Source organism: Bactrocera tryoni, chromosome 5, assembly GCF_016617805.1.
Source record: "Bactrocera tryoni isolate S06 chromosome 5, CSIRO_BtryS06_freeze2, whole genome shotgun sequence".
NCBI classification, from domain to species: Eukaryota; Metazoa; Arthropoda; class Insecta; order Diptera; family Tephritidae; genus Bactrocera; species Bactrocera tryoni.
In genome coordinates, this window is record NC_052503.1 from 59,388,767 (window position 1) to 59,407,922 (window position 19,156).

The 19,156-nt window shown below is 37.0% G+C and overlaps 2 protein-coding genes across 2 annotated transcripts in view; both read right to left on the bottom strand.

Annotated features, from left to right (window-relative positions):
* The window catches only part of LOC120778974 (vacuolar protein sorting-associated protein 13D), a 34,956-nt gene extending 23,461 nt beyond the window's left edge, over positions 1-11,495 (bottom strand). The window contains exons 1-3 of the mRNA XM_040111063.1: positions 11,348-11,495; positions 10,047-10,837; positions 8,864-9,982 (exon numbers count right to left, since the gene is read on the bottom strand). Of these exons, the coding sequence (XP_039966997.1) occupies positions 8,864-9,982; positions 10,047-10,837; positions 11,348-11,444 (2,007 nt within the window). The 5' untranslated portion in view covers positions 11,445-11,495. The remainder of the gene's footprint in view (positions 1-8,863; positions 9,983-10,046; positions 10,838-11,347) is intronic.
* Positions 11,496-13,304: 1,809 nt separating this feature from the next.
* On the bottom strand, positions 13,305-17,106 carry LOC120777936 (armadillo repeat-containing protein 8-like). The gene is made up of 8 exons (XM_040109529.1): positions 16,807-17,106; positions 15,586-15,795; positions 15,280-15,511; positions 14,805-15,042; positions 14,531-14,746; positions 14,387-14,458; positions 13,775-14,329; positions 13,305-13,714 (listed from the first exon to the last, which is right to left on the bottom strand). Exons 1-8 carry the CDS (start codon positions 17,033-17,035, stop codon positions 13,472-13,474), a joined length of 1,995 nt encoding a protein of 664 aa, XP_039965463.1. The 5' UTR covers positions 17,036-17,106; the 3' UTR covers positions 13,305-13,471.
* Between the last annotated feature and the right edge of the window lie 2,050 nt (positions 17,107-19,156).

A 19,156-nucleotide genomic window follows, 5' to 3' on the forward strand; every position in this document is an offset into this window, starting at 1 on the left:
TACCGGCTCTGCGGACGAGTGACTACCCTTTCCGGACATACCAAACATGAACGCAAACAATACAAAAACAACAACACCAACTACAACAACCAAATTGACGACAACAGCAACGACTAAGGACATGAGCTATCGGAATCCTATAACGGAATCCGATGAGGACGAACTACTTGCCTCCAGCCAGGAGACGAGTAAGAGTACTACCGAACATACCAAACAAAGTATACCGGTAGATACAGCAGTGAAAACCACAGAGGTAAGGGACGAAGCGTCCACCTCCAAGGCTGCCATGAGCACCAACCAAAGTGCACTGGCGGCTAAAAGTGAGAACAAAAAGAAGCGCAAGGAATCCCAAAATCAGCTGAGGAAAAACCGGTACCAGATGGCGGTCTTCATACTAGGGAAGATAGCCAAAGACCAGGCAGCCGGTACCCCAGTTGATGAGGCTGAAACAAAGCGCCTCAAATCCATCGTAGAGGAATATGAAGGCTACCTGAAAAGGAAGCAATCACAACCTCAAGTAGAGAACAAACTAGAGAGCACATATCAAAAGAGAAATCGCTCCATCACAGAGGTACCAGGAACTCAGCCCAAAAAACCGAGACGGAGTGAAGGAGAACACAGCAGCACAACAACGGCAAGGCATTTCTGCGATGTAGTCAGGGATAGCCTGCAGGTGGCCATTATAGATGGAAATTCCTCCTCTCCGGGCACAATACAGGAGAGATGGGTGGAGATCGACGACAGATTGTCGAGTATGGTGCTAAGCTATGTATTCGACAATCCGGCGGGTCCTCACCCGGAGTTTGACCCCTCTGAGACCCTCAGGAGCTACAGGGTCATCAAATGCGCGGACCAGGCCTCGCTAGATTTCCTGACGCTATAATTAGCAACGCCTTCGTGCTATAATTAGCAACGCCTTCGTAGGCCTCCAATTGAGGCTTATACCCGCCAGGGACATTCCAAAGAGACCTCGTGCTCGCATTTGGTTACCCCCTCTAGAGGAGCCAGGCGAAAAACTCCTGAGGTGCATTAAGCTGCAGAACAAATCTATACCAGGTAAAGATGAGTGGCAGCTAATCAAGGAGGAAAACCTAATAAAGCAAGTAAGCCAATACTAGTGGCCATTTGTGATGAGTCCATTGAGGCTCTGAAGAAGACTGACTACAAAATCAGCTTTGGAATCCGCAAGGCAGACTAAAAATCTTCCAAGGCGACAAAGCGGCTGACGAAGACGACACGGAAGAGGTCGACGACGCCAGCCAGTTGCTAAGGAATGTGGGCATCGAAGAAACACGAAATGCCCAATAACAACCTTAGATGTGTACAGATAAACCTGCAGCACTCGAAGAGTGCTATAGCGAATCTGACAACCCTCGTGAACGAGAGGGGCATCGACATCAGCCTAGTACAGGAGCCCTGGGTCAATGATGATTCCATTAAAGGGCTAAACAGCAGCAACTATAACCTGTTTTACACATGAAACAGAGGTAAACCTAGGGCATGCATCCTTATCAATAAAAGTATAAAAGTATTTCTTTGTCCTAATTACAGCACAACAGATATCACAGTGGTAAAGGTGGAACAGAAGGAAAAGCCCTTCTTCTTGGTCTCGGCCTACTTGGCCCATGACGAAGACTTACCACCGGCCCCGCTCGCCAGACTAGTAGAGGAGAACAGGAGGGATGATGTCCTAATAGGGTGTGATGCAAACGCAAGGCACACCGTATGGGGGTAGCTCCAATATAAACACCAGAGGTGAGTCACTCTTGCAGTATATTTTGAATAGTAATCTAAGTATTTGCAACAAGGGCGATAAGCCAACATTTACTTTCCCAAGCTCGGATAGGTTTCCGGGGTGGGAGGAAGTGCTTGGACCTCACGCTATCAACAGACACAGACAGTCTCGTTGTGGATAACTGGAGGGTATCCGATGAGCCTTCCATGTCGGATCACTCTTGGATACTCTTCAGCATCCGCGAGAAGTACAGTGCGCCTCTCACATACCGGAACCCTAGAAGAACGGCATGGGGAAAATTTACCAGTATAGCAACAAAATGCCTTGAAAAGGGAGGCAACAAGAGTATCAGAAATCCTGAGGAATTAGATTCAGAAGTAGAGAAGTTGGAAAAAATTTTAACCACAACTTTTAATAAATCTACTCCGCTAACAGTTTTGAAAAAGAGAAAGTCTCTTCCTTGGTGGAACAGTGAACTTAAGAGTTTGAGAACACAACTAAGGAAAACTTTCAATGAGAGTTTTAGAACCAAAATCTGGCAGCCATATAAAGACATTATGAAAGAATACAAAAAAGCAGTCAGGAAAGCTAAAAAGGACTCATGGCAATCTTTCTGCACATCGATAGAAAGTTGCAGAGAAGCCGCTAGGCTGAGTAAAATGCTATCCAAAGATCATATTAACACTGCCTACATTAGGGCTGAGGGAAGTGATTGGACCTCCTCGGCAAAAGAGTCCCTGGAGGTACTAATCACAACGCACTTCCCCGGGAGCCAGCAAAAACCTTCAACGAGGGTTCAACCAGAACCACCGCTGAATGCAGCTGACTATCGAAGCCAAATAGTAGACAAAAGTAAAATCAAATATGCCATAAACAGTTTTGCACCATTTAAAGCGGCAGGTCCGGACGGGATTATGCCCATAATGCTGCAAAACTAGTAGAACCAATGGCTCTAAGGCTAGAAAATATATACAAGGCTAGCATTCAACTATCTTACATCCCAAGAAGTTGGAAAAGGAGTAAAGTTGTGTTCCTTCCAAAACCAGGCAGAAGAACACACGAGAATGCCAAGGATTTTAGACCTATAAGCCTTACCTCCTGTATGCTGAAGGGACTAGAAAGGCTAATAGATCTACACGTAAGAGCAATAATGGCGGAGAAGTTATCGAAGTCCCAACATGCGTACATGAAGGGCCGATCAACCGAAACCGCCCTTCACGAGGTGATAAGTGTAATCGAAAAATCACTACACCACAAACAATACACCATGGCTGCATTTCTAGACATAGAGGGCGCCTTCAACAACATAGAAGTAAATGCGATAATTAATTCTCTGGCACATGGTGGGATAGACGACACTGTGTGCAGATGGATACTATCGATGCTTGAGAATAGGAAAATTATAGCTTCAAACGGCGCTGCAACACAAACAAGCTATGTGAGTAGAGGAACGCCTCAAGGGGGGTCCTCTCTCCGATTCTTTGGGTTGCAGCGCTGAACGAAATAATACTCCAACTAAACGGTGAAGGAGTGAAAGCAGTAGCGTATGTAGACGATATAGTGTTGTTGGTTTCAGGCATGTTTCCTTCAACAGTCAGCGAGATTATGGAAAGAGCACTTCGTAGGTTAAACCTATGGGCTAAAAACAATGGTCTAGGAGTTAACCCGAACAAAACAGAACTGATGCTATTCACTAGCAGAACCAAAATACCTCAGTTTCAACTTCCGGTACTAAACGGTACAACACTCACTCTATCCCCCACAGCTAAATACTTGGGGGTGGAGATTGACACCAAACTGTCCTGGAAAATAAATATAGAAAAAAGAATAAACAAAGCATACATGGCCTACTATACTTGTAAGAAAATCGTCAACAAGAATTGGGGCCTTAAACCAAGTATAATCATGTGGATGTATACGGCTGTCATAAGACCTATACTTACATATGGAGCTCTGGTATGGTGGCCAGCGCTAAACAAACAATACAATATTAGAAAATTAAATGGAATACAAAGAGCAGCATGTGCGGGTGTTACGGGTGCAATCAGGTCATGTCCGACTGATGCGCTCAATGTGATCCTGCATCAACTACCAATGGACATTTTTATTCACAAAACAGCAGCTATTGCGGCGATAAGAATAAAAGAATTGGGAGGTTGGAAACAGCTGAACTACGGACATAGTGTAATTCTAAACAAGTTCACTATTAACAAATCAGACTACATTCTCCCAAAGCTGGATTTCAGTAGACACTTCCAGGTGAGGATACCATCTAGACGAGAATGGAGAAGAGGTTCAATAGTAGAGGAAGATACCACCTCAGTCTATACCGACGGGTCCAAAATGGACTGCGGAGTGGGCACGGGGGTATTCTCCGCTGATCTAGGCATATCTCTCTCTATACGTCTACCGAACTCGGCTAGCATCTTCCAAGCAGAAGTACTAGGCATAGAAAAAGCCTGCGAGGTTCTATTAGAAAACCACGGAAATATACATAAAGCAACTATATTTACGGACAGCCAGGCGGCCCTCCTGGCATTGTCTTCACCCATGACAAATTCCAGTATAGTTCACAGCTGCAAGAGAGCACTAAGCTCAATAAAAGACAAGCTCCAGCTAAACTTGATCTGGGTTCCCGGACACAGGAACTTTTTCGGTAACGAAAAAGCAGACGAGTTGGCAAAGGCAGGAGCTTTCCTCAATGAATCCGAGGCGGAGCTAATACCAAGCCCGCTAGGATCGATAAAAGGAGAGATCAATAGACAATTTCAGCAAATTGCAAACAACAGGTGGAAAAACATTACAAAATGCGTCATAACTAAACAATTATGGCCAACATATGACAGGAAAAGAACAAATGATTTATTAAATAGGTCAAGAAAAAGTATTTACAGAATAACAGCTACCACAACAGGGCACTGGCCATTTGGGGAACATGCGTCCAAAATGGGATTGCCCTACAACGATATCTGCCGTGGCTGCGGAGTAGCAGGGAACAAGGAAACAATCTTCCACTTTCTCTGCGAATGCCCAGCTCTAGCACAGATCCGACACAAAACACTCGGAATCCACCAAGCACCAAATCTTGAATGGATTTCCACCAAAAGCATATCGGACATAAGTAGTTTCATCGAAACCTCAAAATGGTTTGAGAGAGAAGGTGAAACGTAATAGCAGATACAGGTGGTTCTACGAATAGTGTATCAAAATGGCACATCAAGTGCTAATTGAGCCCGATAGGGCTGCACTCCTACCTACCTACCTACCTTCTTTTAAGTCGTGTTTGATCGCAGGAATGAACCAAAGCATTAGCCAAAGGGTTTGGGTGATCTCGAAGTTTAGATATATATTAAATTCTGCTGTCCTACTTCTTTTTTTACCATAGGAATACCAAGGTCTTTATGGATATTTTCGTTACGCATGTACTATGGTGAACACGTGATTGTTCTAAGCATTTTTGATTGGAACCTTTGTATTAGATCAATATTAGTTGCACAGGTCGTACCCCACAGTTGAATGCGATACTTCCAAATCGGCTTTATGACCGCATTATATTAAAGCACTTTGTTGTCTAGGCTAAGTTTGGAGTTTTTATTTAAAAGCCAATTTAAATTTGCAGGTCTAATCTTCATACATGTTATTTTACTAGAGATATGTTTTCTCCACGTGAGCCTTCTATCTAGGTGAATAAGATATGTTACTTCGTTCGCTTGGGGTACTAAAATATTGTTTATTTTTACTGCCGGGCATATCTTTGAACTTAGCGAAAATGTAATATGCTTACACTTCTGTTCGTTCACGTTTATACGCCAGTTCGCTAGCCACTCTTCGACAGAACTTAAATGCTTCGCTAATATTCGTGATGCTAAAATGTGGCATTTGTTACGGCTCACTATAGCTGTTTCATCCGCAAAAGTTGAGGTTAATACATTATTAGCTGTTGAAAGATCTGCTGTATATATGATGTATAGTCTTGGGCCTAAAACACTGCCCTGTGGTACACCAGCCCTTATCTGTCGTTCATCAGATATGAAATCTCCCACTTTTACCATAAATTTTCTGTTTTTTAAGTAAGATTCCAAGGTTTTATACAATTCTAAAGGTAGAATTTTTTTAATCTTATATAAAAGACCTTCGTGCAACACCTTCTCAAACGCTTGAGCTACATCGAGAAATATTGCTGAACAGTACTCCCTGTGCTCAAATGCTTTCCTTATCTCGTTAGTAATTCTATTTACTTGCTCTATTGTGCCATGTTTCGCTAGAAATCCGAATTGGTATTGTGTTATTTACGTGGAGGAAAGGAGACATCTTTGATAGTAATACTTTTTCAAATACTTTTGAAAGACAGGGTAGAAGACTTATTGGTCTGTATGAAGACGGCTGTGTTAAGTCTTCCCCAGGTTTATCTATCAAGATAATCTGCGACTTTTTCCATGAAATTGGATAGTATCCGAAACTAAGAATTGCATTGAAGAGCAAAGAGAGCACCTCTACAGCAATAATTAATAACTCAATTAGCATTTTTGGGGAAATTTTATCATGTCCCGGCGACTTTTTTGGATTAAGTTCTTTGATGATACCAATGATTTCAGAAGGTGAAGTCATAAGAGACTCGAGTGACTCTTTAGCTGTGTTGGGTAAGATTGGCAGCTTAAAGTTGTTCTTTGGCAAATTGGGTTGAAATACCTTTTCTAGGTGATTTGCAAAGCAATTAGCCTTTTCCTCGTCACTTCGAGCCCAATTTCCACCCAAGTCTCGTATAGGCATGTTGGAGTTAGTTGGTGGCTTCATGGACTTTTGGGCTTTCCAAAGGGAATTTTGCTTGTTTGAATTTGGGCACAGCTTCTTTATATACATTTCGGTGTTCAATTCTTCCTCACGTTTGAGCGCTTTTTTAATTTACGTACAGCAGCTTTCAATTGAAGCTGAGTGGAGGGGGAGCGATTTATCTGCCATTCACGTCTTGCACGTCTTTTTTCATTTACAAGCATCTCTATTTCTTTATTAGAGATTTTTCTGAGACCAAGCGGATTAAAGCTTTTGTTTGGTGTTGCTAAGACAGCTGCGCTGGTTATTATATCATTGACTTCTCTTATGCTTTCGTCAATATTTCTTCCTGTATTTATTTTGTACTCAATATTAATGTGGCTACTGACGTATTTTTTATATTTTAGCCAATTCGTTTTATAAGAAGTTAGACCCACGTTTAGATTAACGAATATGGGTTGTTCACATAACTTTATTAGTACAGGAGAGTGATCAGAAGATAGATCAGTACATGTATCAGCTGTTATAAGCGATTTATCTATATTTTTGGTTACAGCAAAATTAATTAAATCTGGTATTTTTTTACGATCACAAGGCCAATACGTCGGCTTACCAGGAGATATTATTTCAAGGTTATTGTGCCTATTTATAACAGTTTGATACAGCTGTCGTCCTTTCGGATTAATAAGACGTGAGCCCCAGTACGTGTGTTTTGCGTTGTAATCTCCACCGGCTAGAAATCTTTGACCTAGTGTTCCAAAAAGTCTTTAAATTCGATTTCTGTAATTTTAAAACGAGGTGGACAGTATATAGCCGTAAGGTTTAAGTCACAACCCCAATTTTTTAGTGATATTGTTGTAGCTTGTAACTATGGTGTAGCATGAGATTCTAGAGCATAGTGGTTTAAACGATTTCTAATCAACACTGCCGTGCCACCATGCGCTTTTCCATCCGGATGATTTGTAACATATAGTCTAAATCCCGGTAGATTGAAATTATTTTTATTTGTTAGATGAGTTTCTGAAATAAGCATTACATCTATATTCTTTTCAGACAGAAATCTGATAATCTCTAATTTATGTTGGTTAACACCGTTAGCATTCCATATACAGATATTTAGTAAGCTCATTTTTTACTTAATAAATTTTGCAGCATTTGATTTTGTGATTTTATTAAATCTTGGATCATGTTTTGCATAGTAGACATAAATTGTGCCATACACTGTGTAAGATTTATAATCATAGTTTCAATACCTCCATTTGGAGGATTTTGCGGCAGTTGCATTTGCACAGTGCTGCCTTTAACCACATTTTTACTTAATTCAGCAACGAGAGCATTACTGCTACGTTCGCGCAAATATATTGGAGGTGGTTTGACATTAACGACTGTGGTGGTACCCTTCGCATCGTCGTCTGATCCATTGCTTAGTAAGGCAAACCTATTGCCATTTAAAACTTCCGGTTTATTCTTTATTGGTGTAACGCCTTGAAATTTCTTGGGATTGACCGCTGACTTTGAAGGACTTAATTTCCTTTTTATGTTGATGTAGCGGTCAATGACAGTTTGTACAGACTGGCCTTTTTTTTATTGGTACATTCTCACCTTGTTTTATGTTGTTCTTCGCTGCCTGCGTACTTGCTGGTACCTGCTTAGTTGTTGGTGTGATCACTGCCTACGACCTTGTTGGTGGGCTGCGCTGCGCTCATGCTTTTGTATTTTTTTGTTTTATTTCCACTTATTATTTGTTATTTTATTATGTTTATTGATTGTAAACAGTTTATGATTTTTTATGTTTTGATTTTCACTTTCGGCGTTATTGGCTAACGCTTGCACTTAATGCACTTTTTTTAATATTTGTTTATTTTGTTTTATTTTTATTTTTGTTTTTTTTTTCGAAAGTTTCTACGGAGCGCATGAAAACACGTCCGTTTAGATTGAAAGCTCGAACAGTTTGAAAAGTGAACTTTCTGAATATGTGATGGTTATTTTTGAGAAATGAAAATTAGTTGGTGAAATTTTAGTTTGAATGAAAAAACTAAAACTCCTATATTAAATGTATGGGAACCTAAAAAAAAAATAGCGACTCCTTAGAGTTAAGCTACAGCGCTAGGCCTGAGGGAGGGTTTTTTGTTTGTCAACCACTAACATTTGAGGGGGCAAGAGTTGAAAAAAAAAATTTTAAAATTTTTTTGAAGCACCCTAATATATACCATATATTTATACATACATATATTGGAGCAACATCTTAATATTATATATATATATATATATGTATATAGGAGACGGCCGAAGGTTCTTTCTGGATATTACAAACATCACGGGAAACTTAATATACCCTACAAAAATCTATGTGCTTACCTTGTTGCCTATTAAATATTGTTGCCAGTTTTGTAGAAACTTTAAGTGGGTTTGACTGCTTTTAGTAAGCTTGTACTTAAAGTACACTTCGTTTACGGGCTTCACAAAGAATGACTTTAAACAATCGAAAGCATGCTTATTATAGACGATATCCAAACTGCGCGATTTTATAACCAATCGCATATCCGACTGTATATCCGGAGGTCCTTTTTCATAGCGCAATTGAAACCACGGCTCTGGTGCTGAGTCCACATGCTGTTCTTTGGTGAAGAAACGTTTGAAATCAACCAACTGGTAACCGGTACTGGGTGGTATTGGTTTGGTAGGCATTTCATCGAATTGCGGCTTGACCAAGAATGGAAATTCTGTATTTTTCGTTAATTTATCTTTGAGACAAACTGAACCCAACGATATGCCAATTACATAGCTGCTGAATTTCGGCTTCATTTCAATGAACGAAATCAAATTTTGAAAGTCCATTTCGAAATTAACCGTCGTCCGTTCATAAGCAACATCTTCAGTACTAACAATTAATTGCCCGTCAACTAATATAAAGCTAAAATAACCGAAAACCATATCGCGTTTCGAGAATGGATCATTCTCCATCGTATCTTCTAACGCGTTAAATATATCGTCTTCAATGTTTTTATATGCCTCATCTTGTGCTGTCACAACGCTGCTCTCTGCGTTGCCATACCAACCCCACCAGTTGGGAAACCAATGGAACAACATGCTTTTGCCGTGATTTATGGAATTCGCTTTTAAATTTACATCATTTGTAAAAATATTTGTGCGACAAACAGTACGTAGATTATGTAATTCATGTAACTCCCTTGTCTTTTCCATATGCGCTTTGAAATCTTGCTCTTCGGCAGTAATATTATCATTTGGATTTATTAGCAGTCGCTTGTAAATACGCATATAACGCAAGTTTTCTCTTAGTTTAGTCCATTTATTTTCATTACTGCGATGTATACAACCATGACATTTGGCGGCATATTTCCACCAAAGCGTAGCGTTTTCGAAAACTTCGCAAGATGGACGCATCAATTTGTAAGAACGCGTTCGATTAATCTGCCGTAGGCCATAAACACAGTCAACTATTTGCTTGTACTGCAGCTATAATATATATATTTTTCGTAAGTTATATGAAGTATATTTATGAATATATTGTAATACATACGTCACTGACAGAGATTTTTACTTCCTGCACCTGAAATTCGCAATTTAAACGCGGCTTGGATTTTGAGCGAATGGCTTGCTTGCAGCACTCCCGTTTGAAATGTGCATGCGCACTTATTGGTTGCAATATATAATGGTGTTTGCTGGCGTCGCACAACTTATTCATGTGCTCCAGTAATTCTTTGGATAGTAATTGTGAACAATGATTGGCCTCTGTCAGACGATCCCAATATATAGAAAAATCCTTTAGTTCGATAAGTTTGTATGATATGTTTTGATCTGTAGTCGCATTTGAACGCGCTTGCCAATTACTGTCACAGCTTTGAACAGTTAATGAGTTAATTTTAATGCCGGCAGCAAAATATATACCCTTCACAGTTATGGCGTCTTCGTAACGTATGTGCACATCGTTAATTTTCAGCTCCAAGTTCTCAAGAATATTCGTGGCTAGTGTGGTGCCATAATTAAGCCAACTTGTATAAGAATTTGAGTAGTAGCTATCAATTTGATAACCATTCTCAACGCGCCACTTGGCTTCTTTGGCATCTAGTTCTGCAACTTTAAATTCATACTCGGCATTCTTCTCCTTTTCATCATCCCAATCGTCAAGGTCTTTTGGTCCGAACACCCCATAAATTCGCTCGATAATTATACACCATGGCGCAGTGCGAAACTGACGCACTGGTATTTGCAGTTTTATCTTGCCAATGTTACCCGAGTGCGCTTGAACGGGTATGCCGAATGATCGCAGTGCATCTTTTCTGATTGGAACATTCTCTAATTCGACTTCGCCTGAGCAGGTAAAAAATAGATAATTATTATTAGACATGCGTTATAGAAGAAATTTTGTTAACAAAATTATATATGTACATACTTATAACTATTGTTATTGTTACCTTATCTATATTTTTCATGCAAACGAATACTAAATTGTGGATTATACTTACATGTCAATGGAAACAAATACTAGATATAATGTTTCAAAAAAGTTCTATTCAATATTTAAATAATCACGCTTGCATGCGAAAGTACAAAGGTGCATGTGTAGATTCAATTTGCTCAAAAGATTTTATTTGTGGAAATCTGTGAACATCACATTCAACACCCTACAAGGTTTTTATTTTGATTGCGACATAAGACAAGGCCCCGAATTGTTGAATAAATAAGAAACGCAATTTAGTGTACAATTTTGCATGGCAAACAACGTTTTTTTTATATTAAATTCGACTTTTCACTGATTTACATGAACGTAAACTGCTACAAAATTGTCATAAAATGTAGATCAAGTTTTCGTCAACGCACCTGAAAGTAACGCCACTGACAACTGCTGTGGATTAAAATCTTCCAAATATTTGCCAAGATATGTATTTAAAACCCACGATATTAATTCGTTCAACATAATTTGTATTTATCGCACTGTTATCAGAAATTCAGGTAAGCAAAACCTTTTGTTTACCAGAAATGACGATTTCATAATGGAAATGACAGTAATGACCAAGAATTAGGAATGAGAAAATAAATTGTACAAAAGTCGAGCTATAAATAAGAGTCCCGAAAAATAAATATTGGAAATAAAATCGGATCAGAATAGTTTGTTATGGAAGGCATACACGCACCCATTATTGTACTAATTTCATCGAATTGTACAGCTGATTGTTACGTATATGGGGCAGTTATATGAGTTGTACCAACTGATTGGATGAAAATCAAAATTTTTTGATATTTTGTCAAGTTGGTTGTGTTAGTTAGATCGTGTTTGGGTTGGTCGTGCGATTTCAAACGATTTCGCGATTTTATTTCCGCTGTCGAAGAGAGCGCGTCATAATAATAAGTAAAGCAACAACTTCCGAGCTCCTGTTTAAGCAACGAAGTGAATATTCAAAATGAAGTTGACCTCAAAATTGTATTAGAAGTTGTGTCGTATGTAGCGACAAGGGCAATTTCTAGCCCAACTCAATCAACCAACTAATTGTGCGTATGCCTTCCATTAGGTTTAAAATGAGTACCACCACGTAGATTAATATTGTTGGTGACATTTTCGAATAAAAACTTTTTCAGCTTAATTTTGCTCTTGATCATAATATATCAAAAAGTTGTGCTTGCTAGAACTGTAAATATGTTTTTTATTCCAGTCAAAAGCAATTTTCGCATAATAGTTAATGGTTTTGAGTTAATTTTAAAATTTAATTATGTAATATAACGACATATGAATACCGCTTATCTCTACAAATATCGTTGTATGTCTTCCATCTCTAACATTAGATCGCGTATATTTATATTTTAGTCGATGGAGCAGATGTGCTGCTTTTTGTACATCTCAAAGTGTTTTGATTTCTCCTAAGTGCTAACCTTTGCTTTGAATTGTTTTTGTTTTCTCCGTGTTGGACGCTTTTGAAAACCATTTTTATACCCTGAACAGGGTATATTAAGTTTGCCACTAAATTTATAAGACCCTGAAGGAAACGTCAGACAACTTATAATATACATAAGTATATATATATATCTTTATATATAAAATGTACGTGTCACGTTATTTGTCCACGATGGACTAATAAACTGCTGAACTGCTTTTAAAATTTAGCACACTGTGTCCAGTTCGAACCAACTTAGAAGAAAAACAATTCATAAATAAAAAATACATTGAAAGTTCTATTAAATGCACGCTCTAAAACAGACAACTCTATTAACTAAAAAGAATGGCTGGTAACCAAACATTGAGAAAGCAGCTTTAATTCGTTATTTTTTCCACTGATTCCAATTTCCCTTGGATTCTTATACCTGTATTTTCACTGTATTGAGTAGTTTATTACATGAATAATGGTGTAAAATGTATACCACCGCAACGCGTGGCTGGATCCCTTAGTATATATGTACATACATATATGTACATACCATACAAATACAACGATCAAATACTTGTCCTTGTATGAAAAAACTATTTAATTATATTCGAATATTACCTGTGTCAACACTATAATCTTCGAATAAATTTTTCAGGTTAGACCAATATAGCATATAGTTGCTATTCAAACTGTCCGATCAGAATCAAGTCTATGTTATGGAATATTTTGTATTTTTAAAGGGTATTTTAGTTACGGTGTAACCGAAGCTAACTTTTTTTGTTTTACTTTGTATCTCCCTGCAACAATATCGGCAAATAAAGTTGCAACAAATAGCAAACGAATAAAAAATTAATAATTTTGACTTCCGGTAGAGGTTTATTTGACATGATTGCAGAACAGTATTAAATACCATAATGTAAATTTTTCATACTTTTACGATTTTAATTATCAAAACAACTTACGTTCAAAATGCTACAGTATATGTATTTCAACAAGAAAAACTGTTTGAAAACATAAAACTATTGTAATAATAGTAGTATTAATCATATGTACATTATTTTGTGTATATATATTTTTTTAATAATTACTGTAAAATCTCCGGGTAGAAATGTTTACATTGTATAACAATTTGCTTTAAAGTTCGGCTTATATAGTCTTCACATTGTGCTTTGTTCCGAATATTTTTCTTATTTAATTCATTAACATTCTTAATAATATTCGATTCACTTAGTCGAGAATACTTTTCCATTGACCATGAATCCTTCCGGTGAACGAGATTATAGATAGCAAAAAGTGTGCCCGCTTGAAGTTTTCTATCATGGTGGAACTAAAAAAGATATGTAATTAACAATATTAATTCTTTTATGAATTTATGGAAATTATGTACCAGAAATACAGCCAAGTGAGCCATGATTTTATTATTCATTATAATGTAATCACCATTCTCATCTTCAGCAGAAATATTGCCAATAATACAGAACGCTTGTTCTTTAACTTCCGACGAATGATCGGATTCTAGTAACTTATTAATAGCTTCGAGCACTTCACATGAATACGCTCTCATTATTATTTCAATATGATGAGTTTTACTCAATAAATTTCGTAACAGCCCTAATGTTTTCATCACAATTCTGGTATCGCTATCGTTCACCAATTCCAATATACGTTTGGTACCAAGCATATTGATAATATCAGTTTTCACATACATTTCGGACTGAAATGACATATTCATTAAAGCCCATATGCTATTTAATCTCAAGGAGGGATCTGCATGCATAGTATATTGGCACAATCTCTCAATAATGCCGGCGTTAATTATAGGTTCCTTGGATGGCGAAAATTCCAAAACTAGATTACAAATGGTCGAAGTAACAGCAACCAAAAATTCAATAGAAGTTTCTGTTGTAAATATACCCATTAGAGGTTCCCAAATTGTGTAGTCCTGTAAATATTTACTTTTAACATTTATAATGTCGATATTCAAAATAGAGTTATCTACTTGAAATGTGGTGCGTAACTGTTGCACAGATCTGGACAGCGAGTGCAGACATCTAATTGCAGACAATTTTACCTTTTACAAAAAGGAATACAAAATATAGAAAAACTGATTATAAACTATAAACAGAAAAAATATGCAACACACCCGTGAGTTAGAATCTTTTAAGCCATTTAATATAGCATTTATCAGACCGTATGTGTCCATTAAACGCTTTCTTATCGCTTCATCATTCGCACCTAGAGACGCAAAACAACAGAGCGCCGCTTGTTTGACTCCAGGGTCTTGACTTTGCAATAAATCGGATAGTGACTTCAGCAAATGATTCGTAATCGCTGCGGTTCGTTGCAGTTCTGAATCAATCTAAAAAATAATGCAATGTTTATTCGGTATATATGCATCTAATTAATTTTGCACGCACCTCTATAAGATAGGCTAGGGTTTCTGAAGCAGACGCTATAATTGAATGATCAAAACTTTCGGCACATAAACGTGCTAAGGTGGGAAGTGCTTTTTGCGATATTCTATTATCCGTAGAGGGCAGAGTACCCGACCTGTAAATATAGGTTAAGCATCTGGCCGCGATTAACTGTATTTCAGCAGGAAACAGTCTCGACGTTAGAGAATTCAGTATGTCTGGCAGAGATCTGCCTTGAAAACTGTCATATAGAAGAATATTATACAATGTCAAAAGTTTTAATATTAGAGCCATTTATAAGTGATTATGATCAGTGAAAGAGAGAGAAGGGGGAGTTGGGGGATAATTACTCCCGGGCCTACAGTTCTCAGAGCACCGGGCCTCTGCAAAAATGCTTTGCAATTCTTTTCTTCAACAATTCACTACAGACATCCCCCGGCCTCAGTTTTCTCTCTACGGCACTAATTATGATAACAACCTTATAACACAAATATTGTCTGCGACCGATCGATTTGAATAGCACATGCAGGATAAACAACGCAGCGCCGGTATTTGTATATCTTCGTTGTCATAGCAAATCATACGAGATAATATTTGCAACGTTCCCGCATGCAGAAGTCGCAGTTGATCCTCATTTGTCTGACACACCGAAACAAGTATGCTGGTTATGCATATTTGTGTTTTTAATGAGCTCCCCGCAGAAGCGAGACCTAAAAGTACATTTATCAATAGAAATATACATATAACTAGTATATACATACATATATTTAAAGATTGCACTTACGCAAAAAATGTTTTAAAACATCCGTGTTGGCAAGAAAGTTTTCCTTGGGAGCGCATGTATGCCCAAATATTGACCGCAATGTGCTGAGACACGTTTCAACGCATTTTTTACTATTATCCTTTGACATAATTTCTTTTAACAAATATGGTACGATATTATATTGTTTCACCAGACACTCAACTTGTTCCTCCGATCCTTTCGCCAATGAACCTGCAAAAAAACAAAACAAATACGATCCATAAATTCAATATGTGTTATTAATTCTTCAAAAATTCCACTTAATCATGTCATTACTTTGTATTCCCATTCATGAAATTCAGTCTTAATATTATCAGCGAATACAAACAACTCAACAAAAAAATTATCTAACAGAAGTTGTAAAATCCCGATATATGTATATTAGTCAATTATTAGGTTCTTGGTAAATAATAATTTAAAAAAATCAGTAAGTTCGGTTGCACCGAAGCTACAATACCTTTCACAAATTAAAAAGATTCCTTACAAGAACCTGAATTTGATTATTTTGTTTTTATGCAGCTTATGCTATAGATGTCGAAGCAATTTTTTTGAGATCGTGATGATGCCTTATACAATGACCGTTCCCACGAATGTCGGTCTAAGCAAACGGAACGGATCCGGATTTTATCCGGCCAAAGGCTGCCAACTGAGCATTAATTCTCGAAATTGTAATGCTTTCTGCCACAACAACAACAATTATAAATAGCAAATTTTCTTTAAGATAAAGTTTATCATACAAGCATTTGATTCCCGTCGTTCAGTTTGTGTGACAATTTTTTTGCTATAGTTATCCGATTTGAACAATTTCTTTGGAGATTGCACCAATGCCTAGACAATTTTCTTTGCAAAAGTCCTTTAATATATCTCGTCCAATGAAAAAGTTTTCCATACAAGCACTTGATTCCGATCGTTCAGTTTGTATGGAAGCTATATGCTACAGTTCACCTACTATACTACAAATTTTCATAAATACGAACTTTTTATTAACAAATTGTGCGTAAACAAACATTTCAATTTTCCAGATTTTAAGAAATTAAGAATTATAGGAAAGATATATAGTATATCTTTTTAATAATATCCAAATTACTCAGTTGCGGCTTTAAATCTATAGTTTGCCAAATTACTAAACACGTCCATACAAATAAACGCACACAAAAATTTACCGCATTTTCACAAATTAATTTGGAAACAGTTTCACTTTACCTAATATGACCAGCGCATCCATTTTTCGATCTGGGCTTTGAACTTGGTCGATGCAAGTGTGGAGTATGATAGGCACCAAGTCATGCGAGATGAGTGCACCTTTCTGTTTGTTGCTACCAATAACTGCATCTTTAATTTTTATCAATGCCTCTCTGCAGTTAACACCATCACCATTCGAGATAACATATTTAAGTTCTTCCCAATTTGCTTCCTGAGCTAGAGTCCACATTTTATGTATTATTTAACAAAAAAGCTTTCCCAAATACCATCCCGAAGTATATGATATAAATCCAATTAACATGTCAATGCTGCTTCTTCCACAAAATTAGTTCAAAATAGACAAGTAATTTATAAATATATTTACAAATAAGTTGAAACTAGCTAGACTCACTGTCAGCTGTGTTAGCAGCTCCTCTACCGGGGTTAGCAGTATGCAATAAGAGCTATTTGTCATAGTCTAGCTATGCCAATTAGAACTAAACCTTGTTGGAATCCTTCATCCTACAAATACTCGTTTATGTTAAAGGAAAGGGCTCATTATCTGTAGTTTTGTATCCTGAATAATCAGAAAATGTTTTTTTGTTTGCAGGCAATTGGTTTAGAATAAAGGTCGAACAAGGTCAATTCAAATCGGTACATTTGGCTGTTTTGTAATATTTATTAAAAGGCTTATATTTTGTACGAGTGTAATGTACAATGTAATGTAATGTGTAACGGTAAACCATGACCTGTAATGACGCTTAGTATATTGTCTGGCGTTTTTTTTTCATAAGTTGCATTTTGCAGCTGCTCTGAGAAATAGACTATTATTGATCATTTGAAACGTTTGAAAATCGAAAGTTGTGAAAAAAAGTTATTGATTTTAGTCGGGAGTTTTAATTGTACAATTAACTAATCAAAAATGAGAAGAGGAATACGCTCTACTACAGAAAAATGAACTCTTTGGAGACGGGAATAATCCTTCTCAAATCGTGGAAACATAGAAATGTTCGAAAAAAATAGTATATAATGCTAATACATCAATCAATTCGGATTGAAAGACAAAAACAAAAAATAAAACATAAAACCACTTCCAAAGTTGATAGAATAATTGTGAGAAAGTGCAAAGTTGATCCATTTTAGCCTCCTGCGCCATTATGGCCGAACTTAATGAAGCATCTGGCTTAAACATGTCCAGCGGGTAGAAGACGCCTCAATGACACTCACCTCTACGACTCATCAACAAAAAAACACTTCTAAAAACAAAAATATAAATGTGCGGATTGCTTTCGCTAAGACTTGTGGTGATGGAAATTTTTGGAAAAGAGAATAATGGAGCGGTGAAACAAAAGTAAATCGAATTGGACCGATGGTAAAACGTTTGTTCATCGTCCGAAAGTCCAATCCATAAGCCCAAGATACACCAAAAAATGGTAAAATAGGATGGAGGTAATGTCATGGTATGGAATGCATTTTCGTAGTATGAAGTGTTATCATGTTGAAAAATCGGAGACATACAAAAAATTATTAACATGGTAATGAGTGATATAGTAATTTCTTGTACATTATTTCATACAAAAGTTTCCTTTTTTACAGAATTCCGGAAGAATGTTATTTCTGTGTGGAACTGAAATCGGCGAAGGTTGGGCAAAAAAAATTTCAAAGAGAAATATGTAAGTTTATTTAATTTAGTCTATTTTTGGCACAATTCCGATTTCTTTGGCGCCGCGATTTGAAGGTACCGTTGGAAAGAGGAAGTCCTCCTGATTAAAAAATATATGGGGTTATAGGTACCGCAAACGCTTAGTTTACGAGATATTCGACCTTAAAGTTCAAAAATTCCCAAAATTCGAGCATTTCAACAAGCTATTTTACCGCATTAAACACACTTTACTCACATTTTTCACTTCAAATTAATTAATTTAAACTATAAACTTTTAAATAAATCCACATTTTACACTTTTAACAGTTTTTTTACCGAAGAAATCTTTATTTTAAAAATTACATTTTACACTCGTAGTGAACATCATGTGTGTGCTAAAATTACGACGAAATGGAGCGCTGCCATGTGATAATAAGGAAATTCGCTGAAATGCCTTTTTCCCAAAAATTCCTCTATCCATTCATATGGATATCTTCTTTATTTAATTTAATAAACAAATATTTAATATTATATACTAATATTATATAATAATATTATATAATAATATTATATAATAATATGTAACCATTTTATAATGAAAACTTAAACTTTGTTTGAATATTAGTGCAAGATAACCAAAAAATATAACCACTTTATAACGAAACTCAATATATTTTTTTATTTTAACGCAGAAAGGAGTACTATGCGAAAGTACTTCAGTGACCCCGG